Source organism: Heterocephalus glaber, unplaced genomic scaffold (assembly GCF_053883595.1).
Source record: "Heterocephalus glaber isolate CG9 unplaced genomic scaffold, H.glaber_assembly_v1.0 deba00001461, whole genome shotgun sequence".
In the NCBI taxonomy this organism is placed as follows: Eukaryota; Metazoa; Chordata; class Mammalia; order Rodentia; family Bathyergidae; genus Heterocephalus; species Heterocephalus glaber.
The window spans coordinates 38,666,210-38,691,996 of NW_028258308.1; the positions used below are offsets into that span (position 1 = coordinate 38,666,210).

General features: G+C 37.1%; 1 protein-coding gene across 1 annotated transcript in view; it reads left to right on the forward strand.

Moving 5' to 3' along the window:
- Positions 1-10,815: 10,815 nt before the first annotated feature.
- The window catches only part of Kcnu1 (potassium calcium-activated channel subfamily U member 1), a 161,559-nt gene continuing 146,587 nt past the window's right edge, over positions 10,816-25,787 (forward strand). The window contains exons 1-2 of the mRNA XM_021236895.2: positions 10,816-11,014; positions 14,571-14,690. Coding sequence (XP_021092554.2) covers positions 10,868-11,014; positions 14,571-14,690 — 267 coding nt within the window. The 5' untranslated portion in view covers positions 10,816-10,867. The remainder of the gene's footprint in view (positions 11,015-14,570; positions 14,691-25,787) is intronic.

Consider the following 25,787-nt stretch of genomic DNA (forward strand, 5'->3'; position numbering starts at 1 on the left):
AAATAAATTTTAAAAATGCTCATAATCTTACCGGTTAAAAAGATAATAGCCCTGTGTCTTATTTCTTTCTAGTCTTCTTTTCTAAGCATACACTGTACATTGAAATAATCTCTGGACAATGTTGTACATTTAATGCTGATGCTTAACAATAACAATGCCATTTTGTGGGAATTTTTCATGCTGGGCGTGGCAGGATAATAATCTACCAATAGGTATCTTTATATTTGTTTTCATTTAACATTACAATGCTTTCCATTATTTGCCCACTGAGAATATAAAATGTCTTCCAATTGCTTCTCAGCCTTTTGGCTAAGATCAAGTGTAAAATATCTTGGACTAGGAGTGGTGGAGCAGGCGTGTAGTCACTACTTGGGAAGCTGAGGCAGGAGGATCATGAGCTTCAGGCCAGCCTGGGGCACATAGTGAGACTATCTCAACAAAGAAACAAAAAATATATAAATTATTTTAAAGAAATAATAAATGTTTAGAGAAATATATTTATGTGTGTATATATACAGAGCCTGCCAAAAAAAGGAAAACTTGAATAAATATTTTAATACTAAATTTATTGAGACATCATGAGATTAATACAAGTTACCTTTGGCCTCTACAATTACAAGAGGTGCTTGAAGTGGTGGCCATCAGCTTCCAGAGATTTATTAGTATGGTAAACTGTTGAGGTGGGTATACATTTGTTTAATGGACCATATATATACACACATATGTATGTATATGTCTATCACAATGCCACATGATACCCCAATAATATGTATAGTTTTATGTTTTTATGTGTCAGTTAGCTAATAAAATTTAAAATAAGTAATCTTTTAAAAGTGTTTTTTCCAAGTTTTGATTACTTTCTAGGAATAGATGAATGATTGAGGCAAAGAAATAAGAATGTTGATACTTTAGCAACATATTTACATTTTCAACAGCAGTAGATAAGGCAACATTTTTGCATTCAGGACCCGAAAAACTCCCTTTTAATTTTCAAATTGTTTTCAAATATTAGCTTTTACCTTCGTCACTGAATGTCCATCCTTCTTTCCATTTTTCCAGAAGTATCTAGTCTTTCCTAAAATTTTATGAGGTATTTATGAGTTATAAACATTTATAGCAATCATTTGTAATAAAAATATATTGCTGGGTTTATATTTTATGATATTTAGGAAATATAAAAAATTTAATTTCTTCACCAACAAAGAAGTCCATCTTCTTTTTGTAATTTTTTTCGTTCGTTTTATGGTTAGAAAGCCTGATCAAGTAAAGAGTGACTGTATTGTCTTTTGGGTTTTAGTTTCTTTCTTTTCATTAGATACTTATTCATAAATCTCATTTCTCCTGTGTAGAACCAAGCTCTGAAGAGGAGACATAATTTCAAGGAAAGAGCTCAGGCATTAGGGTAGAAGAATGGGGATTTTTCTTCCTGACCAGATCTGTGTTCTTTGAAAAGTTACCTTAGCCATGAGGAAATCCTCACACCCACTGCCAAGGACTGGTACCATGAAGAAGGTGAGAAACGCTGGAGCCCAAGAAGTTATTTCTCCTCCTCTGCACTTGGCATATGCTCATCTTGCTCCTCACAACATTTTCTCATCTGGCATGATGTTATCTCCTTTGACCTCTAAATCCTACCTGGTCTCCATCACTGTCTTCTCCTTAAAGACAGTACCTGTTCTCATGTCCCTACTTAGGGCTGTACTCCAAAGGTTGCAGGATAAGTACTAAGTGCCTCTTTGTAGTTTTTACTGCCTTCTGCATGTTTGCCTCTACTGTAAAACTATCTCCTCCACTGAACTCATCTGTTACAATGTGTACAGGGTTTGCAAGATACTGTGGAGGAGATAATAGAAGATTGGTGGCTCTCGGCTGACTGGCCTGTTGAATTATCAAAATAAAATTTATCCTCAAGCATCTAACTGTCTTCTGTCTTCTCCACTCTAGCCAACAACTTGCACCTTGGAAGGATCAATAACCTCATCCCAGATGTACACACCAAGCACTCAATGGCAGCTGACCAAATGACCGACTAAGTTGTATTCCTTCCTACTGTGTTTCAGAGCTACAGAGCCACTTCCAGGTTCTGAACATGGCATCCAGAGTTCCGATGTCACACTGAAGGGGGTCTAGTTGAATGTCACTCCACCTCCCAGAATCCAAGCCTTCCTAGGGCACACCATCTCTTCACAGCTTCCCAGGCTGGCTGGTCCTTAGGAGAGAGCTGTTCACTGTGCAGGCAACAAAGTGCTGCTAATTAAGGCCTGAAATTCTCTGTGAGTTCTGCCTTCCATTTGCTCACCTCCCACGGGCTTTTCTTCTCCTTAGACTAAAGAGGTTTCCTTGATAAACAAAATTTCCCAATCAGAGCATGAAGGCAATCAGGATGGTTATATAAGGCCTATAAAGACCCTTCATTGACACTGAGTGCCTGTTTGTGCTGAACCACAAGGCCTGGAAGGAGGAAGGAGGTCCAACCTCTCTGAAAGGAGACAGCCTCAGACGCTGAAGATTTCACTGCTCAGGACAAAGGCATCAGCTTGAGGAGACCCACTGTAAAGCAGTGTGGCTGAGTGGATAGGACACAGACCCTGGACTCAGTTCAATGGGCTTTAAATCAAAATTGTCACTTACTAGATCAGAGACCATGGGTGAATCACTGTTTCTCTGAAGTTCAAATCTTTAATCTTTGAAGTGAAGACATTTATATCTACTATGCATTGTTATGATGATTTATTGAGATACTCTGAATAAAGGTCTAATGTGGAACCTTATGTTCAACAACTATTATTATTGCTGTTGCTGTTGTTGTTGTTATTGTTGTTGTTGTTGTTCTGTCCCATAATATTTTAAAGTGCTTTCCCGTGATACCAAATTTGACTTCTGTGGGACATATACATCAGATAGGAGAGGGATTTTATCTCCACAATTCTGTATTTTTCTTTTTTCCAGAACTGCTAATTAGCCAAGTCCAAAGCCATCTCATCACGGTACATAATCCTTCTGCCCTGGCCCCAAGGCCCTCTCAACTCCTTTATGGAGGAGCAACAATCTGCAGCTTCCTCTGGGAACAGTGAGTGTCTAAATGATGAGCAGTGGTTTATTTTATTTCACTCTATCTCTTTGGGTCCAGCCAGGCAGTATTAAAGCTGAGAAGTCCAGCTTTGGGTGCTGTCCATTTGTTTAATGATTATTCAAGGAACAAGTGATTTCTATTAGAGTGCAAGTGACGATTGTCCATTAGCTGCAAATGTGTATTTTTCAGACCAGAAACTCTCAGCAAACAGACTGAGAGCTGGCTCACCTGCCTTCCCAGGTACCTGTGCCTTCCCTGCCCCAGCAGAAAAATGAGTGAGGCGACAGTTGTGGCCAAGCCAGGGCCCTAGGCTCTGAATGTGTCCATTGCCAACAGCTGCCTCGCTCCAGCAGCCAGAATGGTAGGAGACAGGACAAAGGTTTAAAAAGAAGCAGCTAGAAACCAAGAGAGATCTCAGCTTATTCTCTACAGGAGAAGGAGGTAGAGAAGCCTAGACCACAGCCCTAACTGCACTGCTATCTTTTGGGGGGAAATACTGACATATCCTCCACCTTTCTTGGTTGGTTGTGCATCAGCACATTTGAATGGGGGTAGTTTGAAGGCTCTCCTGCCCATGTCTTGATTTCTTTGATGAACTTTGACTCTCTATGATTAATATCTCTCTTGTAAGAAAATCTTTACAGCAAGAAAAAAAGCTAAAGGTGACATTTTGAATAAAAAAGCAACAAAGCATTTTTTAAAAATTTGGTTTTTTTATTAGATTTTTGAATTCAAGGATGGTGATCCAGGGCAAGGGTTAGCTTTGTAAACCTACATTACAGGTCTCTAACCTAGGAAGCTCCAGAGAGAAGAGGAAGCCTGACGACCAGGGAAGCTGAGATGGGTTTGCACAGCCCGAAATCCTTCCGTTGTCAGTGAGGGGCGCGAAGACTTTGCCAAGGAAGGGACGTTCAAGGGCGTTCCTTTTATCTCATGTCTCAAGACTGCATTTTTCTCCTACTCTGGGGGTATCAAAGGACAAAAGTTAGTCAATACTGTCCTCTGGTGGCAAGATTTCCAAAGATCAACTTTTTTTTTTTTTTTTTTGCACTTTATTAAATTCTTTTATTGGTACATTGTAGGTATACAGCACAATTACATTTCTCATTGGGAATTGTACCTTTACATAATGCATCTTGGTTCTTATTTTTTCCCCATTCCTAGCCCTCCCTTCATGCCCTCCACCCTTCCCTATTTACAAAGACTTTATTTCCATTTTTTCCATTTCGTATCATTTTTCCTTTCCCTTCTTTCCTTTCCCCTGCCCCTCCCACTACCCCTACCCCTTTGGACCTTTTCTTCCTAGTTTACATTTTTGATTATTCATTCTAATCATTGGTACATTTTAGGTATACACTATAATGACATTCATCATTGGAAATTTGCACCTTTACATAGTCTCTCTTGGTTCTTGTTTTTCACCCTTGCCCAGCCCTCCCTTCAACCCCTCCAGTCCTCCCTATTTACAAAGATTTTGTTCCTATTTTTCCATTTTCTCATATTAATCCCATTCCCTTCTATCCTTTCCCCTAGCCCTCCCACTTCCTTCCCCTTTGCCCCTTTTCTTCCTATTTCACATTACCTATTATACATTTTAGTCCTTATTTACACTTTCAGTTTCTCACACCAGAGAAACTATTCGGTATTTATACATGTGTGTCCTATTTATTTCACTTAAGAGTATCCCCTCAATGTGCATCCACTTAGCTATAAATGTCTCTAATTTCTCATTTTTTATGGCTGAGTAGTACTCCATTTTATATAAAAACCCTTGTTTTAAAGCAGAGAAATTGGTTGGAGTAAGGCTTGCTAGCCTAGGACAAGTGCTGGGGATTACTGATTACAAGACAGTATCAGTGAAGGAAGGAAGGCCTCGCTTTCGCAGAGATGGCCATTTTGGCTTTCTTGACAGCAAATAACATCTTGCCACCACATTGGTAGGTTTTCTCCTTTCACTATCTCTCCTGGCCAGAAAGGATCTGATCTTTATCTTTTACGAGCATTTGCACATCAGCTTAATGTTGGTTGGGAATGAGATTAGAAGATATTTTTAAAGATTCGGGAGGCTGAGAGATTTTAGCAAATATGTTTACTATTTATCCTAATGACTACTCACCACCTTTTTTCCTCCAGAATCCTATGCTTTTGGATAGGTTGGAGTAGCTCCAATCTGCTTTCACAGATTGAAGAACAGATTGAAGATTGCCTGGAACTTAATTTCCTCCGATTTAAAGGAATAAGTAGAACCAGGATCTAAATAGATTTAATGTTCAATAATTTTTGTATCATAATACTAATGTACACAGCTTTTGCACATAATATTTCAAAACCCCTCAAGGATACCCTGAAAAAGTGAAATAAATGTATTAATACAAATAGTTCTACATCACAGGCATTGTATATAAATGTAGTTCTTAGACAAATGCAGTTAAAATCACAATATGGATGAAGAAAGTAATATCAAAAGCATTCAGGGAGGATTATTCTTGATAAGAAAAAGAACAGAGACTGGCTTAGATGTTAACCAGTTCCAGGGTCACTTCATTTGCCTCATGCGTGCAACTGATATCAGTGCTTGGGTTTTCTTTAAAGTGTGTAGAGTAAAATAAATTTTATTTTTGGAAAGTCATTCTGTATCTCTGTCATTTTACTTTCTCTCATAAGATAACTAGAAAACTGCTGTGCTGTCCCTAAACCAAAGATGGAGCTAAAGAACAGTTCTTTCATGTCCTGCCAAAGCCTGCCAGGAGACTGGGGGCCTGGGGAGGCATCCAGCGTGAACACGCCAGCTCCATGGCAGCCGATACAGAAAACAAGGCTTTCATCTCCTATGTAGTTGGTGACAACTGTTTTTTCACCTAAGCTGCATGTTGGGACTCAAACAAATACATGGTTCTTTGTAATTAGGATTTTGGAAGCAGACACTCAGAGCACGCATGGGAATAATGCAACCAGCCACGGGGACTGTGCTCAGAGATCCTCTGCAGCCTTTCAATAGTAGACCAGTAATTCCAAACAGGAGCAGTGGCGAGTGGACAGTGGGGTGGCATAGTAATCACAGCCCTGGAGTCGCAGCCAGGCCAGCATCGCTGTGGGTGCTGCCAGTGGTGAGGCTCTGGGCTGTCGCCTCACCTGCTCCTGCTGGTGCCCATTAAGCATTCTGATAAAACTGCCAGCGTGGTGTTCGGCTGGCCTGATTGCTGAGAGACTGATTGCATTATTCATTCTCATGAAAAGATTTGTACAAATCTCAAAGAGTCGTAGAGATTATGGTTTTTCTATTTGAACCTCCAGAGTTATCAACAATTTAATTTATACTTCCATTCTTTCAAGAAAAATAGATTCTCAGAAGATAAATGAAAGAGCCTGAACAGAAAGCAGGTTCAGGGTGAGGCTGCAAGAGTCTGAAACCCTGATGTTATTACAGGATGGGACATGGCTCTCTTCCTTGCTTACTTTGTGCTTTCATTTCCCCTTTCCAGGTGGGTTCCTCCATCTTGTTTTTAAAAGAACAACAACAACAACAAAAACAAGACAAAAAACAAACATCTTGGACTTTGCTATATAATTCCCTATGAAATACCTCCATCTACCGGCCAAAGGAAGAAACTCAAGACTGCACTACAAGTTTTGAAGAGGATTCTCCAAACACTTCAGATTAGGAACAAGTCAACACAATAGAGAAATTTAGGAAGTTCTTCATTTTGCACTTAGTGAATCACCCCAGTAGCATTTCCATGTCTTTGAGACACGTACAGACACACATATGCAATTCAGAAACATCCAGAATGAAGAATAATTCAGCAGTACTGCAAAATGCAAATTATTGGCAAAAATTAATCAATGGAATACTAGAAGAAAATCATATCTATCTACCTATCTATCTATCTATCTTGTATCAACCTATAGAGAAGGAAGAATGGTTTATCTGGCAAAATAGTTATCATATTTCTAAGCAGATCATATAAGGAAAGAAGCTCTGGATTCTGACCATGTTTCTTCTGGGGAATATATCTAACGATATGACTAAAAAGAAATCAAATTATTTTCCCAGTCAATTTATTGATACCTCCTCAATTAAAAAAACTCCACTCAGAAATGATGCTTCCTCCTTACTTGTTCATTTTTAATAGAAAGTATTTGGGTAATGAAGTCAGACACTGGAATATGATAAAAGTTTACTCTCTATTAGAGAAATGACTAGAACTATAAAGAATTCCTAGCATGGATCTGCTGCCAATATCAAAATTCCCAATCTGACCTTCTCAATTTACTGATGAGAAAACAAGTATTCAGGGAGCATAAGAAACTTGTCCCAAGGGTTAATACTTCAAAAGCATACCAACAAATTTTACCAAAAAATTGATTTTTAATACAATTATTAATTTCATACTACCAGCCACGTCAGAGCTGTTACTTTCTAAAAACAGATCTACAATGACACAGATGTGCTTTTGTAGACATCCAGCTACTGGATTAAAATTTCTATCACAACACAATGTTTGTGTTCTATCCAATTTGAATAGACCCCTAGGGAACAGAGTTTATGATAAAGCACAGGACTTTTTCAAAGGGTGGATATCAATATATCATAGATCTAAATAACCATGGCTAGATCATATTCCCTGAAAAGCAAGATTTCTCCAAAAGTAATTATTACATTATTGTCATGTTGATGAAAATGCAAGAGATTGGATAAAGCAAAAATGGAAATTTAAAAGATCATGAAGATTTAGTAACTAAAATGGTCTCACACACAATCTTGAAAAACTGAGGCTCTCATCTGTAAGTAACATTTCCAGAGGGATGGATATACTCCATCCACACTGACATGAAGCCACTTGTGTGATGTGTTTCACCAGGAGCCTGCTCTGTGGAATTACAGCCACTCCTAGCCTTGACTTTCGACCTGTTCTGTCATCGACTACCATGTATTCACTAGTGTTTAGAAAAAGGTGTGAATGGTCTTTGAGGATAGGAAATAAGCCTGGGCTTGTAGGTTAGAAGAAGGTAAGGTTATAGTACTAAGTGGGAAAGACTTATGCCCTTAAAAGACAACATTGCAATATAACTTATTGCTTTCAAAAGCATTGCAAACACACACACACACACACACACACACACACACATGTTCATGAGTGCTACTGTACACACACTTAAAAATAAAGTTTTGATTTTTCTTTCTCCAATACAGCGTACTTCACAAAGAGAGTAAATTTTTAAAATTAAACATTTATTCATCCCATTATAAAGTATAATTTTTCCAGAATATGTCAAGTGTCCAGAGGCAAATTACAGAGGTGTGTACAAAGCAAAGCATTTTCTTAATAAAATCACTGATACGAAAAAACAAACAAACAAACAAAACACTTCAATAGCATAGTCTTTATTTCTCAGATTGTATTTTAAAGGCCCAGCAGTGAACAGCACCAGCAACCACAGAAGCACCATGGAGAGCCAGCTCCTGGGCTGTTCCCCTCTCCTCCCCTGAAGTCTCCCAGGCCTCCCCCCATCTCTGCAGAGAAGCCAGGGGTTGCATTTACAACTGACATCCGATCCCTTCACCCCTTTCCTTATAATCTTTCAAATGTTTTCTCTTGTTCTTAAGATAAAGCTGCTGTCTGCTTATTTTTTAACCCTTAACCTGGAATGCAGGTCCTCTCATAATCTGGGCACGCCGAGTGCACCAGCGGTCTCGGGTCATCGCACCCTGTCTGACCAGCTCTTCTCTGCTCTGAGAAGCACCATTCTCCCTTCCACTATGGCCCACAGCATCTCCCAGCCCAACACCCCATTGTGAGGACTGGCTGGGGCACCCTGTCCGGCAGCCCTCAGGTCCAGTGACCCGGTGCTCGGCGCAGGTCTCCTGCTCTCGCTCCCCCCTCACTAGCTTGGCTTCCTCCTCCACCACGAGTGCTTCTCCCCACTCACTCCTCACAGTGCCCAGTTGTGAGCTTCCTCCTCCCTCAACTGCACCCTCTAGGAGGGAAGGCACGGAATTCATCATCATCCTTCTGTTGGTCCATGTCCACCCAGCCCCCCCCCACTTCTAATGATGATTATCTCTTGTAGTAGATAGTAATTTAGTAACTTGGAGAAAAATTACCAAATATAAGCCTGCTAGCAAGCCAGTAAAGATATTCTCTCTCTGTCTCTGACTGCCTGTCTCTGCAGCTCTTCTCTTTTTCTCTCCCTCCCTCTCTTCTACACACATTCAAAATGAAATAGATGATGGATATTACCTCCTTCAAAAGTACAATTTTCACCAAGAAGTGGGACATGTGGTAGCTTGGCCTGGCAGCACACATCTTCTAATCCTGACATTTGAGAGGCTGAGGCAGGAGGATTACCATAAATTTACTGAAGCCAGCCTAGGTTACACAGTGAATTCAAGGCCAGCCTGGAATACATAGCAAGACTGTCTCAAAACAAAAACAAAAACAAAGAAGTGGGAAATAGAGAAACGAGAAGTATGGATAGCTTGTGTTAATTTATGAACTCAGTCATGAGCTACTCAAGCTCACAGGATTTTCAGAGTATGAACAGGGTTTTGTGGTTAGGATGGGAAAGCTTAATTAAGGAAAGGAAGAACTTTGGCAGCCATTCAGAAAATACTTCCGTTGTCTTCCAGCCACATGGAGTAGAGTCCTGCAGGCTTCCAAGGGTCACATGGTTTCCCCTAGCTCTCATCACCTCGTGATGGGCCTTTTATGCAAATAAACAGGTAAACTAGGCCCTCTGATGGGTTCCCACATTTCACCTGTCACCTGTGGGCACTGTGAGGTATGATGTTTGAAAACATCAGAGAAAATAAACTTCTTTCATGCTGAACTTTGCCTCTGTTGTATCAAATAACTTGGTGACAGGGCAAGGATGAAAGAGCAAAAGAGAAGAGATGAGACCAGACTCACAGGCACAGTGACAGTCAAGCCACGATCACACTCATAAAGATGCTTCTGCAGTCACTGCATCCTGTAACATGACTTTCTTATTTCAAGGGAAGCAAAATTATTATTTTCTATTTCAAGGTATTCTTGGTTTAAAAAAAATGTATGGAAAACAACTTGATGTTCTGCTGTATTCAGAATAATGAAATGGTTACTGTAGCCAAACAAATTAGTGCCTCCATCATCACAGAGTTACTTTTGTGTGTGTGTGTGTGTGTGTGTGTGTGTGACTAGACCACCTAGAATCCACTCTTAGCAAAAATTCCAAATGCACTACACAGCTAACTAGTCTTCTTCATACTGTACATTAGATATTTAGATGAATTTTTCCTATATAATGGCAACTTTGTTTAAAGGATAAACAAAAACCTTGCAGTATTTCTCCTCTATCTCCTGAGACTGTACAGCCCCTGGGAGGCAGAAACCATCCAGTCCCACACAGATTGGTTTGATGTAAATTTATCCAAAATATTGTTTTGAAGTTTTCTGACTGCACAAGTCAAATAGGGAGCCAGATGATCACAGCCTCAGAAGATGTGATTTCTCCAAGGTCACAGAGGAAATCAGTAATAACTGGATCTAGAATTCTCCTCATTGGACCATCCATGCTGTGGATGCTACCCTTTTCCAGCTGTGGATTTAATTTGCAACTCGTGAGTCAACACAGAGGTTGGCAGTTCGTGTTTGCAGGACTCCATGTTGACTATCACCATGGTGCCATAATCTAAGCAACTTTACACACCAGAACTGTTCCCATGCCATTGTGACATCACAGAATAACCCACGATTCTGTCTCCTGATGTTTTGAGCTAAGCCACGAGAGGAAAGGGGGAAAGAATTGGGAAAAATGCCCTGCAGAATTGAAATTCAAGCAGCATTTCTTCTCTCCTCCTTTGTGACCTTCTTCAGTGGACTTCTCATCTTATCCATTTTTAGAATAAGCTGGAGATTCATTAGAAAAAGACAAAGCTTCAAGAGAGCAGGAATTACCCTGGTCAGTTGCTTTATTTGGGACCCCCTCTGTGTGAAAACCAGAGACACTCTGGCGTATGTTCCTGTTTCACAAATAATCTAGGCTTCCCCTTATTTTTCGGGCTTTGTCTGGTCCCCCTGAAAGGGTAGGACACAGAAGCCCAGGCTGCCATTCTAAAGCTGGCAGATGTGAGGCCAGGCCTCCTACCCCTGCCTGTATGGATGGTGATGGTGATGAATGTTAGTCTGGACACTGAGGTCACCATTCTGAAAATATATGTTCATAAACATGGTGTCTGCCATCTTTACTCTTAGAAAGACAGTTGTACAAGATACTATAATGAGAGGAAAAGGAGTACAAGATGTCAACTTCCTATACAAGCACAGCAAGCACACCTAGCCAAATGCTACCAGCCCAAATACTAAGACACTCTTTATTCCCAAACCAGGTCTGCAAGGGAAGGCAATGTTGAATAATAGCTGTAATGACAAGAATAAATGATAGCTAGCCCATGAGGTGTTGCTTAAGAGTAGGAAATAAATGTCTCAAACACTATCTAATGACTTCTAGCAGACATCAAAGGCAAAGAGTTTATCATGCCCTGTGTAAATGTTCCCAGTTTTGTTTTGTACCTTTGTTTTTTTGACAAATAGATGATGGTAAATTCCATAATAGAACATGTTTTACCTGGGCATCATCATTATATGGAAAATTTTATAAAATGGTTTCTCTTAACATGAAGGAATCACATAACATAATTTATAACAACTTGGTAAAATTTTAATTTGGTTGATTAAAAGCAATTTAGTTTTGACTTTAAAAAGTATCAAATTTTGAAGCTCATGGACTTTTTTACTGAGTTCACACTATTAATAATTATTTCTGCATTAAGACTTTAAGAGTGGCATAAATATCTGGGAAATAATTCAGAGACACTGACTTATGGGTGAATGAGTATGGTAAATCTGACTCCAGGTTTTCACCTCTTTTTACTTCAAAATGTACTATGGAATGGAAACCAAGGGAGTTTTAAAACTTGAAAAGTCACATTCTTTAAAAAGAATACACTGTACTGGTATATTACACTTTGTAAAAAAAATTACCAATTTTTTACTTGTGTAATTAAAAAAATTATATATATATATATTTATATAATATATGCTATGTTATAATTGTATAGTATATTATATATATTATATATTAGGTTTAAATCTTCATAATACAAGCCTGGCCCACAGGCAGCATTTGCTTGAAGTCTCATTTTTAAATCTTCCCTGGCATCAAGTGCTCACTTCACTTTTCTCATACAACTATTAAATGTACTTTGACTATTGATGGATATTTTCTATATTTAGGTATTTATATATTTAAGAGGATTTTTTTGTTTGCTTTTTGGGTATTTTAATCAATGATTAGTATTAAATGCATTTGTATTGTTTTCTCAATACATTGTTTAAAATTTTTTAAAGATCCAAGTAATTGTTTAAATCAAATCACTTACCTATAAAATTATAAATGCATTTTTAAGAGTATAAATTGTTAAAGAAACAAGATTTTGGAAAAAGGTCAGATAGAAGGGAGCTGTTGTGAAGCATGCACATTTGAAATTTTTCAATACCTGTTTATAATCATGTTATTTAGTCAAGGCATTGTGGCTTGAATTTTGAAACTTAGAGAACACTTGGATACTTGTCTTGGGTATAGAACATGAGTGCAATAAAAACTGTACACATATAGTTATCCTATCAATGTAAATCTGAATAGATTAAGATGTTACCTTTTTATAAATTTGTCACTGGAGTCAATAAAGCAGGTTTTTTTAAGGAAAAAAAAGCTTTTTAAATGTACAATGGAAAGTATAGAAATTCTGCTCCAGGAAACATTTCTTCTTTCCCATTATAAGCATTTTATGTGGTTACAAAAATATGAGAGAATATTTGTCAATTCATATGTACTTTGAGTATAATTCATATCTACACTTCAGTGTAGAGGTTCCTTCTAATTTCAAGTATTAAGTAAATGTTACAAAACGTTAAGAAGTGGGGCCAGAGCAACCAGTACACTGTACTGTTCTGCTCTTGGAAGCTTGAGGAGTTTGAGTGACTACTCAATAATTAGCAATATTTAAATAAATTGAGAGTATTCTATTTCTCTCTAAGCCTTTGGAAAAGTTGACCAAATGCAAAATTGTCATAAACCAAATACTGTGAAAAGTCCTTTTGAAAATTATTTGGAGAGTTATAATTTCTTCATAAATGTGCATTTTTAAAGAGTTCTACACCCACAAGTAAGATTTTCTTATTTCTTAGACCCAATTTGTTTTTGCACAGAAGTTACTTCCAATTATAACATGAAATTCAAATGAGTGTCCTATATTAATGTTATATGAAATATTTTAAAAATTATTCTTAGACCGCTCAGAAATGCACATGCTGAGTCATGTGTATAAGAGGCCAAATCATTAATCAAAATATGAATCCTATCAAAGAACCTTCTAATAAGATTTCCTTTCCTACAACTCAGTAAATATTGTATAAAACTTAAGTGATTTTGAACCCTTGAATTCATGTAAAATGAGTTTTTCAGAAAGTCAGAGTAAAGCTGACTGGGCAGTTCACCGTGCCTGCAATTTCAGCTACTCAGGAGGCAGAGGCAAAGGGATCCAAAGTTTGAGGATAACCTAGGCAAGTTCATGCAACCCTGTCTTGAAGTAAAAAATAAAAAGGGCTGGGGATGCAGCTAAATGGTAGAGTGCCCCTGGGTTTGAGCTCCAGCACCATGACTGAGAGAGAGAGAGACAGAGAGAGAGAGAGAGAGAGAGAGAGAAGAAAAAGAGAAAGAAAGCTCCTCCAAAGGTATAACTAGCCCTAGCCCTAAGTCAGCATCTGTCTCCCTGGTGGGTGGTTCTAGACTTTATTAAAACATATAGATGCTCACTCAGACTCCTGCCTTCCCTTGTTGTCTGATCTTGGGCAAGATATTTAATTTTTCTGTTCCTGGTCTCCTTCTCAATATAAAATTGATTTAATTACACCCATTTTACCTGAAATATAAAATTACTATAAATTTCAAATGTAATAGGTAAAGCTATTATATACATATGAGGGAGGATTATAAACTCAGGAGATTGTGGTAACAGTTAAAACAGTAAAACAAACGAAGTTGCTGAAGCTTCCCTTCCTGCTTCCTCTTAAAAAATCAGGTAGTTAAGTAATCACCTAAAAATCACTATGTAAGCTTTTGTTCTTTGCCCATGTATCTTAATGGAAAAAGTGTGAAAACATTCATTCCCAGAGCAAAAAGAAGTACTTTACTCCCAATCTTGACCAGTACAGTGATGTTAGTTTGAAGGATCTGGGGCTAAGGATAGGCAAGAAAACCATGGGTAAAGATTGCAGAATTAAAATGCTGTGCAGAAAAATATACAAAACCAATAAAATTCATTCTACGAGATATTGGGCAAGAGCGTCCATTGTTCCCTGGGTCAGGTATGGCAGAGTGATTTCTGGCGGATACCAGGACAAGCGCTTTTCCTGAGATGCAGTTCACTCTGACAATGCCTTTCTCTTGCTTCTAGGAACTACTTTCATCAGCTATCATTACCCATAACCCTTTAAGAAGACTTTATTCTTATGGAGTATTTCGCAATCAAATAGAAATGTTGCTTTCTGCACAAACCTTTGTGGGCCAAGTATTGGTAAGTGCATTTTCCTTGTTAGTTTGCTAAGGGATTCTAGCCATGAACTTGTAGGTACATGTCAATGTAGGTACTTTCATAACCTCAGCAAGCATTCCAGTTTCCCTGGTGGTCTTATCTACTTGTCAGTCCTCACCTTCTTCTATCTGTTGTTCTCAAATATTTTCTGCTTTTCTCTAGATTGAATACCATTAGATTTTATATTTATTGTCAGTTTGTCTGTTAGAAGGAAGGGTTTTTATTAAGGTAAAGATTGTGGGCATTTTGTTCTCTTGTTATGTAGACGGGAATTTGGAACTTAAATCCTCAAAAACTCCTTGATGTTTGGTGAACTAATCTAACCTGAAGCACATGGCTACTTTTTCCTCCTTTGATTGCAATAGACCTCTTTTTCTTTTCTTCATTATACAAACTAAACTTTTCAACCATTCACAGAATTTATTGCTTTGCTCAGTAATTTAAACACATGAAAACTCAGTTAAGGTGCCCTGTCCCTGGGGAATCTTACCTTACCTCTGTGTTAGGCTACAAGCCCCTCCTCTCACCTCTGTTGAATCCTTTGAACAATGTTGTTAAAATGATCTCTGTGTGGGGCCAGGGATTTAGCTCAGTGGTTCCTCCCCCTGCCTGACAAGCACAAGGTCCTGAATTCACGTACCAAAAAAAAGACCTCTGTGTGCGCCTGTCTCTCCCAGCACACTGTGATCTCCTGCAGAGGGCAGACTACTATCATGGGAGTACTTGATCCTATATCTGAACAGTGGAGGTCCTATAAATGAACACTCTACTCATACCATTTCACTAATATAGCTTAATCTAAAACAACAAGAAATGGATCTGCTATCTGATGATGAGATGATAGGATTAGGTTTATGTAGGTACAGATTATCCTTTGCACTATATAATTAGTAAAACCATGGCTCTTTTTGGTTAATGTTGTTTAATTCAGTTGCTAAAGTTTGCTTGGAAATATATAAGTAAAATTGCTTTCATTAAAAACTGCAGGAAATGTTAAATCATCTCAGAATGTGCATTTCCTTTTTCACTCTCTTTTAATTTTTTGGTCTTTTTTCCTGAAATCCCTGTGGGTATGACTTGTTACAAAATATTTTGTGGTCCTCTCTGAGTATATGAAGGACTTCTTTATAGAAGAAGAATTAGGATATCTTCAAATATTAAACTTGTATTTGGCCATCTGAGGATAATATTGGGAATAACATTAAAGGCCATTAGATGAAGCAGAAGGGAGTTTATAACTTCCACCTTAGAAGCAATACATGTGAAGAGTAGGGGGAATAAGTAATTATTGATTATAATCCAGTAAAAATTATCTTAATGAGGAAAAAAGGTTCTTACAATCTACACTGGCTGATGGTTATCTAGTTGAAACACCAGGAGCCACAGGCTAAAGGTCAAATCAGAATAACCACTTTACTATTGAAAGACATTAACTGCAGTCCTTAGGGACCCCAAGCTAGTGATTCTGTGAAACTGAGGAGAGAATGAAATTGCATATGCATTTCTTTTTATCCTTCTTTCCTTTACATAGTAATTACCTTAATTCCTTCAAAAATATATATCATTTACCAACTACATGCTAGGCAGCTTCTCTATACATCATACAAATGCAGTCAAAACTCTTGCATTTACACAATTTTAATTCTGGTGGTGGCAGAGATTATAAATACCTACCTGAATAAATGAGAAAAAAATCAATCAAACTATGAAGATATTTGAAATTATGTGTTGGCATGTTCTGATGGTTAAGGAGTTAATTACACTGGATTCAAGGATCAGAGAAGAAGTCTCTGAAAAGATCAGATTTGAAATGAGACAAGAAAAACCAAAAGGAGAAAGCAATTGAGGAGTGAGGGCAATAGAATTGCACATACAGAGAATGGATTTGTGGAGACCAAGACCTCAACGTACTGCAAAGGGAAGCTCATGTGCTAGAGAGTATGGTGGCTGGGAGAGAGAGTTCTGGGAAAGACTGGAGGATGGGGTGAGGTCTTGTGCTTCATGGGAAGGAGCTAAATTACTCAACTAGAAATATTTTATTCTTCAAGGAGAATCCATTAGAGACTTTAAAGCAAGACCAAGGCATTGTCAGGGTTGGTTGCTTTTGAGGCTGTAAGGAAGAATGTCCCATACCTGTGTCCTAGGATCTATCATTTGAAGAAAATCTCACTCCCTCCTTGGCTTAAAAACACATCAGCTAGCTCTCTGCTATCATGCTCACATGGTGTTTTCTGGGTGCACATTTTCCCCCTGTATGAAATCATCCATCATATGCGGTAAGAACCTTCCATCATGACCAAATTTAACTTGAGTGCATGCGCAAAGATGTCACTTCCAACCAAGAGCATATTCTGAGGTACTAGAGGCTAGGATTTCAGTATTATCTATTTTTGGGGAACAGAATTCAACATGGAACCTTTGTAATAGTAAATGTAAAAAACACACACCAAGATATGGCATCATAAATATCACCACACCAAAATTATAATTCAATATAATTAATAAAAATTACAAAAAATGGTTATTATAAAATAATATATTGGTAGTATTGGATTTTAACTCATCAATCTTATATTGGAACAGAATAGGAATAATTATTATCGTAACCATAGAGAAGTTCAAAGCAGCTCAATTAATAGCAGGGGGAAGATTGAAATGATCAAACTCCATATTCTACAAAGGGAAATCAAATTTACAAGTAGCTATAATTTATCTGTAAACATTTGGTACATATAAAAACACAATTATAAAATTTACAAAGTACAAACAGTGTTCACTGAACAACATTCATTTAATGATAAAACAAGTAAACCTAGAAAAAAGATCCAACAGATAAAAATGTTCAAAATGTCTCCTTCTTAAATGAGTCTTGTTTTAGAGAATACAGGTAGTGAAAGCAAAATGACCACATATTCTTTACCTTGGTAGTAGACTGTGTAAGTTACTTTTTCTCTTGTTGCTGAGACAAAATACCTGACACCCCAAGTTAAAGGAGAAAAGATTTATTTAGCTCCCAGTTTGTAGAGGTTTCAGCCCATAGTTGGCTCCAAGGCAGAGTGGCACATGGCAGAGGGGTGTCGCAGAGGAGAAACAGTTCTTTGCACCCAGAAGACAAGAAAAGCAACAAGGGCCTTAACAAGCATCTTCTGCCCCTTTTATCTTTTACAGACCACTGAGATTAGGGCAGTGTCAAACCAATCAGTGCACTAGTTTAGTAATCACAAACCCTAATTCCAGCATCACACACACCAGATTCAGCCATCTCTGAAAAAGCCACCTATGACTGCATGAGGTTTGGGGGGACATTTAGACCCAAACCATAATACAGATCAAAGATTATTTAATGTGAAATATTTAAAAGTCATTTTTGGATAAATGAAAAATAGTTAAAATAATAAGCAAGCTTACAAAGATAAAGAAAACATGAAATCAAAACAAAAATTTAAAAGATAGTCAGAAAATACTATATAATAAAACAGCTAATGATTTGAAGTAAACAATAAGAGAGAAATCAACAGCTAGCCTAAACAAAGAAAAATACAAATATATGAATTAATACGTGAAAATGAGAAAATCCATACAGACAAAAAGGAAATTGAGACCCTAATGACTCTGAAGCTATTTTATTTTTCTTATACCAGGAAGGAAAACTAATTAGATCAATCACAACATGTAAATGTATTTTATACCTAAAATGTACCAATAAATATATATATAAATAAAAAAAGGAAATTGAAAGACATATATACAATGAAAGTTGAAAAGTGTATATTTCTTATGATAAATTATTGAAACTATCCATAAAAGAAAATTGAACTAAATATCTGCAAAAAAATAAGCCTGCCAAAGACACAATCATCATCATCATCATCACCCACTCCTCCTCTGACTCCTATAAGATATCCATATGTTTTCTTGCTTTGTTTTGTTTTTGGTACCGGGGATCGAACTCAGGACCTTACACTTGCGAGGCAGGCAGCAGAACCACTGAGCTAAATCCCCAGCCCCAGATATCCATGTGTTTTCAAGGTCCATTCTAGCAAACCTTCAAGAAGTGGATATCTCTAATGCTAATTAAACAATTTTAGTACAAAGAAAATAAAGAAAATGGCTAATTTTCTTTTTTCAATGAACATACAATGTCAATAACAAAACCACTACAAGTAACAAAAAAATACAGACTATTGTCTTTAATATTTTGGGAGATGAAACATGGCCACATCCCCAGAATCATAAGAAGAAATAGGAGGTGGTAAAGGAAGAGATGAAGATGCAAAAAGAGGAAAAGAAAGAAAATAAGAAAGAGGAGGATACATCTATCAGTCTATAAAAAAAGAGATTCTCTTCAAAAGAGGATGCCTTCCAGAGATCCTTCCTGATTAGAACACAAGGCATCAACCAACTACTTAGCAGCATTTATGGGTTTGAAGTTATAGTGTATCACAAAGGGTAATTGTGACCAGTTATCCTGATATGTCAACTTCATTGGATTAAGAAATGCATAGTTTAGTAGAGTACACTCCTGAATGTGCCGGGGTAGGTCATGGAGATATAGCCTTGGGTACTATATATATGATCTCTCACACATTCTTTTCTTGTGCTGCTCTCTGGCCACCATAAACTGGATGGCTAGTCTCCACCATACCCTTCTCCCTTGATGTTACTTTCTAAATCCCCCTAAACCATGAAATAAATTTTCTTCTGAATTTACTTCTCAAAATGGTCCTATTTTTAGAGAATTGTTCTTTTTGTGGGATTTGGGGATTGTTTTGGTTAGTTTTGGTTTGAGGTTGTTGTTAATCATGTAAGTGTTTGTTTCTCTGTTACTTTCTGGGTAGAAAATCTAGAATCAAATTTATGGCTCCATCTTGACAAGTGTTTCTATTTTTAGCATAATTCTAGTCACTATTTTATGCCTTAATTTTGTGTTTTTATCTTCTGTCTTGTATTTTTTGCAGGCAATCTGGGATTTTCTGTCTCTGTATTCCACCTTAAATCCTTTCTGCGATGCATAATCTTTCTGTGTATATACAATCTTCTCAGTAGATGCATAAACCCTTAGAAAAATTAACATCTTTGATTGTTAACCTTAGCATACAAATCAACAAATGGAACATCAAAATTCATTCAGAAAAGAGAAAGAATATTTTCACTATGATGGTGGAGCTATAAACAAAAACTTATTTTTCTATTTTCTGTTGATTTTTTCTAATGCAAAAACTTCTGAAAAAGGGAAAAATATACAGGAACAGATCAGTTTCTTACTCCATGTTTGCATCCATTGTTTAAGTTAAAATAAACCTCGTCCTCCACCTGAGATGAGTTGTACGGTGGTACCTCAGTTCACAAACTTGATTAATTCTACAATTCTGGAAAAGATGGCCATGTTCATGTTCAAGTGGGAAAGATGGCCACATCTGTGTTTGTCACCTGATGTAGAGTTCACACAAAAAAACAAAATTTTGCCAAACACTTCTGTTTGTGAACCAAATTGTTCGCAAGAAAAAGCATTCATGAACCAAAGAACCACGGTAACTTTATGTTTTTGTACATTTCCATTCATTATTCTGTATTTTATATTTACTATATTACCGAGGGTCAAGAATTTGTTTTGCTGTGTAGTGGGAATACACTTTATTTTAGTGATCTTTATCATACAAATAAAGAGAAGATTGGTAGAAAATACTCCACTATGTCCAAACTGATTTTTTGTGAATGATTACTCTTTAATGCACTGATCATTTGTGGAAAACTACATTATCTTTTTATGGCACAATATCCAAAAAAACAAAGGCTACATACTGAAAACTAAAGATTGTCCTTTCCCCAACTGCTGGAAGCAACACTGGCATGAGTTTCTTCCTTCTAATCTGAACATGCTTAATAACATTGTCAGATTTATTTTCTTCAGATATTTATTTAGTGCACTTAAGACAACTCTTCTCCTTCTTTAAATTACATCTATAAAATATAAAATTTACAGTTCTCTATGTGGCAATTCTTTACAGAAAGCCAGTAGTGAAGTGAATGGCTAATGGTGCACATGGAGGTGAAATGAAATCTGAATTCAAGTCAGTCCACCCATCTGGTGTCTTTAATAGAAATCCACCACAAGGAAGGGGCCAGCGGCCATCAACAGACTTCCGAAGAATCACAGGGTGTGGGTACTTCTCCATCCTCTCCGGTGCTCTTTCCTAAGATCCATCTTCCTGAGGCCCCCTCTCACCAGATATCCCCTCCCAATTCCATCACATAGTCCACTTCACAAAAGAGAGGTATTGTTGTGACATCCTTTTGATGAATGAAAATTGTAAAATGGGGAGAAATAATGCTATTGATGGATTTCAGTAAATAAATGAGTCAGTATATGAGACTGGGTTAACACACTAAAATGATTACATGAGTTAATAGGTGTAAATATATGCATATATATGCTTAGCATAATAAGTATTATTAATACTTTGTGAACAGGATATCTGAGTATTTGTAACTATAAATATAAAAACAAATAATATTAATGCTGAACCCTGTCACATTCGAGCAATAAGTAATATCTGTAAGTGAATACATGAATTACAAAAACCATCTCATTGGATGAATTTCTCATAAAATTATGTTTTGTCTGATAATTATCAATCTTTAATATATTTGTACTGGTTTAATCAATTGTCTAAATAACAATTGTAATGAAAATCCAATCCAGAGGAATCACGAAATAGTATTTAGAGACAGATGTCAGGAAATTTCAAATCCCTTTTAGTTTCTTGCACCTATCTAAAGATTTCAAAACTGTTCTCTCCCTTCTTCATTTGATTACTATTTATGAGAGGTATAAAGGAGTAATTACAAAATCAATATGACATTCTCTGTTAAAACCAGGATGATCATAAATCCGGGGGGATTTTGCTGGCTTTCCTGGTGTGACTGTTATTAGCATCTTTCATTTTTAAAAGCTTATGTTTAGAGCCCCAGGGATTTAGCTCAGTGGTTTCACCGCCTACTGTGCAAGTGCAAGGACCCAAGTTCAATCCCCAGTACCAAAAAAAAAAAGTTTGTGTTTAGATTCAAGTGTGATGGTACACACCTGTAATTCCAGCACTGTGGGAGACCGAGACAGGAGGATTGCAAGTTTCAGCCCACCCTGGGCAATTCAGTGGTGATTCAGTGGCTGTCTGAAATAAAAACTAAAAGATAGGGCCAGGGGTGCAGCTCAGTGCAAAGACTTGGGTACAAACTTCAGTATCACAAAAAAGTTTTTGCTTAGATAATAAACAATATAGCTACCTTAGTTTTAAATGAAAGGTTAATTTTTCAAAGCCATAAAATATTTTTCAAGGAGAAGAAACTAATACAAAAAATTCTACTTTGAGAGTCTCCTTCGTAGATTATAGCTCACTTTTGGTTAAAAAGAACTCTCTCTCTCTCTACCTCTACCTAAGTTGCACCCTTCTTCCTCTTTTATGGTATTTTTTTTTCATTATCAAGTTTTTTTTTCTTTTTTTTCCCCTTAAATTATTTATTGGTACATTTTAGGTAAACAGTACATTTACACTTATCATTGGGTGCTTGTACCTGTACATGATGCATCTTGGTTCTTATTTTTTTCCCCACTACCTGTGTGCCCTTCACCCTCTCCACCCTTCCCTATTTACATAGACTTTGTTTCCATTTTTTTTCTTTTCTCATAATTTTTCCCTTCCCTCCTTTCCTTTCCCCTTCCCCTCACACCACCCTTACCCCTTTGGACATTTTCTTCCTATTTCAGATTATCAATTATTCATTTTAATCCTTATTTACACTTTCAATTTCTCACACTACAGAAACTGTTTGGTATTTACACATGTGTGTCCTATTTATTTCACTTATGAGTATTGCCTCAATATGCATCCATTTAGCTATAAATGTCTCTAGTTTCTCGTTCTTTATGGATGAGTAGTACTCCATTTTATTAAAAAAAAAACACATCTTCTTTATCTAGTTTCCAGTTGATGGGCACTTGGGCTGTTTCCAAGCTTTATCTATTACAAACTGTGCTGCTATAAACATGGGTGCACATACATCACTGTGATATGATTCTTTTAATTCTTTTGGGCAGATCCCTAGCAGGGGAACAGCTGGGTCAAATGGGACCTCTAGCCCTAGTTCTTTGAGGTATCTCCATAATGATTTCCACAGTGGTTGCACCAGTCTGCACTCCCAACAACAATGGAGGAGGGTTCCTTTCTCTCCACACCCCTGCCAGCATTCCTTATTTGTTGATTTCTTAATAGCAGCCATTCTTTCTGGGGTGAGATGGAATCTCCATGTTGTATTCATCTACATTTCTCGAATGACCAGTGATGATGAACATTTTTTCATATGTTTATTTGCTGCTTTTAATTCTTTGTCTCAGAAATGTCTGTTCATTTCAGATACCCATTTTTGAATTAGATTTTTGAATGTAGAGGCTCTAATTTTTTTCAGTTCTTTATATATTCTAGATAGTAGTCCTTTGTCTAAGGTACAGCTGCTAAAATTTTTTTCCCAGATTGTAGGTTGTCTCTTAGCTCTGTTGGTGGTTTCTCTTGCAGTGCAGATGAGTTTTAATAAGATGAGATCCCAGTTGTTTATTCTTTGTGCTAGTTCCCATGCTATTGAGGTTTGCTCATAAAGTCTATTCCTATGCCAATGTCTTCAAGAGTTCTACCTAACTTTCTTCCAGGAAGTTTAGTGTTTCTGTCTTAATATTTAAATCTTTAATCCACTTTGATCTTAGTTTAGTGCATGGTGATAGGTATGGGTCTAGTTTTAATCTCTGGTGGGTTGAAATCCAGTTTTTCCAACACCATTTATTAAATAGGCTATCTTTCCTCCAATGAGGGTGGTTGGCTCCTTTGTCAAAGATGAGGTGGCTGAGTATGTCTGGAGTTGTTTCTGCATCTTCTAATCTATTCCACTGATTCTCGGGTCTGTTTCTTTGCCAGTACCATGCCGTTTTTATCACAGTAGCCTTGTAGTACAGTTTCAAGTTGGGGATTGTATAACCCCCAGCCATGTCTCTGTTGCCTAGAATTGCTTTTGCTATTCTAGGTCTTTCTGGTTCCAAATGAATTTTTGAATTGTTTTCTCTAGTTCTGTGAAGTATATTGTTGGAATTTCAATCAGCATTGCATTAAATCTGTATAGCAGTTTTGGAAGTATGGCAATTTTCACTATATTGGATCTTCCTACCCAGGAACAAGGGATATTTTTCCATTTTCTTATAACCTCCTCAGTCTCCATTTTTAGAGTGCTATAGTTTTCAGTGTAGTGGTCTTTTGCTCCCTTTGTTAGACTGATTACTAGATCCTTCATTTTTTTTGTATGCTATTGTAAAAGGAATTTTTTCCCTAATTTCTCTCACAGTGAGTCTGTTATTTGTGTATAGGAAGGCTATTGTTTTTTGAGTGTTGACCTTATATCCACCTACTCTACTGAATCTGCCAATTAAGTCTAGAAGTCTTTTGGCCCAGTTTTTTGGGTCTTCTGTGTAAAGTATCATATCATCAGCAAATAATGACAGTTTAACGTCTTCCTTTCCTATCTTTATTCCTTTTATTTCTTTCTCTTTTCTAATTGCTGTGGCTATTGTTTCCAGAACTCTATTGAACAAGAGTGGTGATAGTGGGCATCCTTGTCTTGTTCCTGATTTTAGAGTGAAAGTTTTCAGTTTTTGACCATTTAGTATGATGTTGACTGTTGGTTTTTCATAAATAGCCTTAATCAGGTTGAGATAAAGACATTCTATTCCAATTTTCTGCAGGGTTTTTATCATGAATGGGTGTTGAATTTTGTCCAATGCCTTTTCTGCATCTATTGAGATGATCATATGGTTTTTGTCCTTGGCTCTGTTAATATAGTGTATTATGTTTATTGATTTATGGATGTTGAACCATCCTTGCATCCCTGGGATAAATCCAACTTGGTCAGGGTATATGATCTTGATGACTGTCTGTATTCTGTTTGCCAGTATCTAACTGAGGATTTTTGCATCTATGTTCAATAGGGAGATTGGCCTGTAGTTCTCTTTTTGGGTTGGGTCTTTCCCTGGTTTTGGAATCAAAGTAACACTTGCTTCCAGGAATGAATTTGGAAGCCTTGCTTCCCTTCCAATTTCCTTGATGAGTTGAAAGAGTAATGGCATTAGTTCTGCTTTAAGTGTCTTGTAGAATTCAGCAGTGAAGCCATCAGGACCTGGGCTTTTCTTTGTTGGTAAATTTTTAATTACATTTTCAATTTCGTTGGCTGTAATTGGAGTGTTTACAATTTTTATATCTTCATCATTCAACTTTGGCAATTTGTATGTATCTAGGAATCTATCCATTTCTTCTGTGTTTTCCATTTTATTACAGTACAGGTTCTCAAAGTAGGTATTGATGATCCTCTGGATTTCTGCTGGATGTGCTGTGACTTCACCTTTTCATTCTTAATTGCATGATTTGAGCCCTTTCATTCCTTTTTTTGAAAAGGTTGACTGAGGGTTTATTGATTTTATTTATTCTTTAAAAATACTAACTCTTCATTGATTTTTTGTATCATTCTCTTAGTCTTCATTGCATTGATTTCTGCTCTGATCTTTATAATTTCCTCTCTTTTATGAGCTTTGGGTTTGTTGTGCTCTACTTTTTCTAGGAGCTTGAGGTTCTGCATTAGGTTATTTATCTGAGTTCTCTCGTTTCTAATATGGGCATTCACTGCTATGAATTTCCGGTGTAGAATTGCTTTCATTGTGTCCCATAGATTCCTGTATGTTGTACTGGCATTATCATTTGCTTGTAGAAACTGTCTAATTTATTCTTTAATTTCCTCTGTGACCCATTGGTTGTTCAGGAGGACGTTATTCAATTTCCATGTGTCTGAGAGAGTTTTGCAGTTTCTTATATTATTGATCTCCAATTTTATTGCACTATGGTATGATAATATACAGGGGGTAACTTCAATTCTTTTACATTTACTTAGACATGTCCTATGAGCTAGCATGTGGTCTATTTTGGAGAATGACCCATGTGCAGCAGAAAAGAATGTGTATTCTGATTTTGTGGGGTAGAACACTCTGTAAAC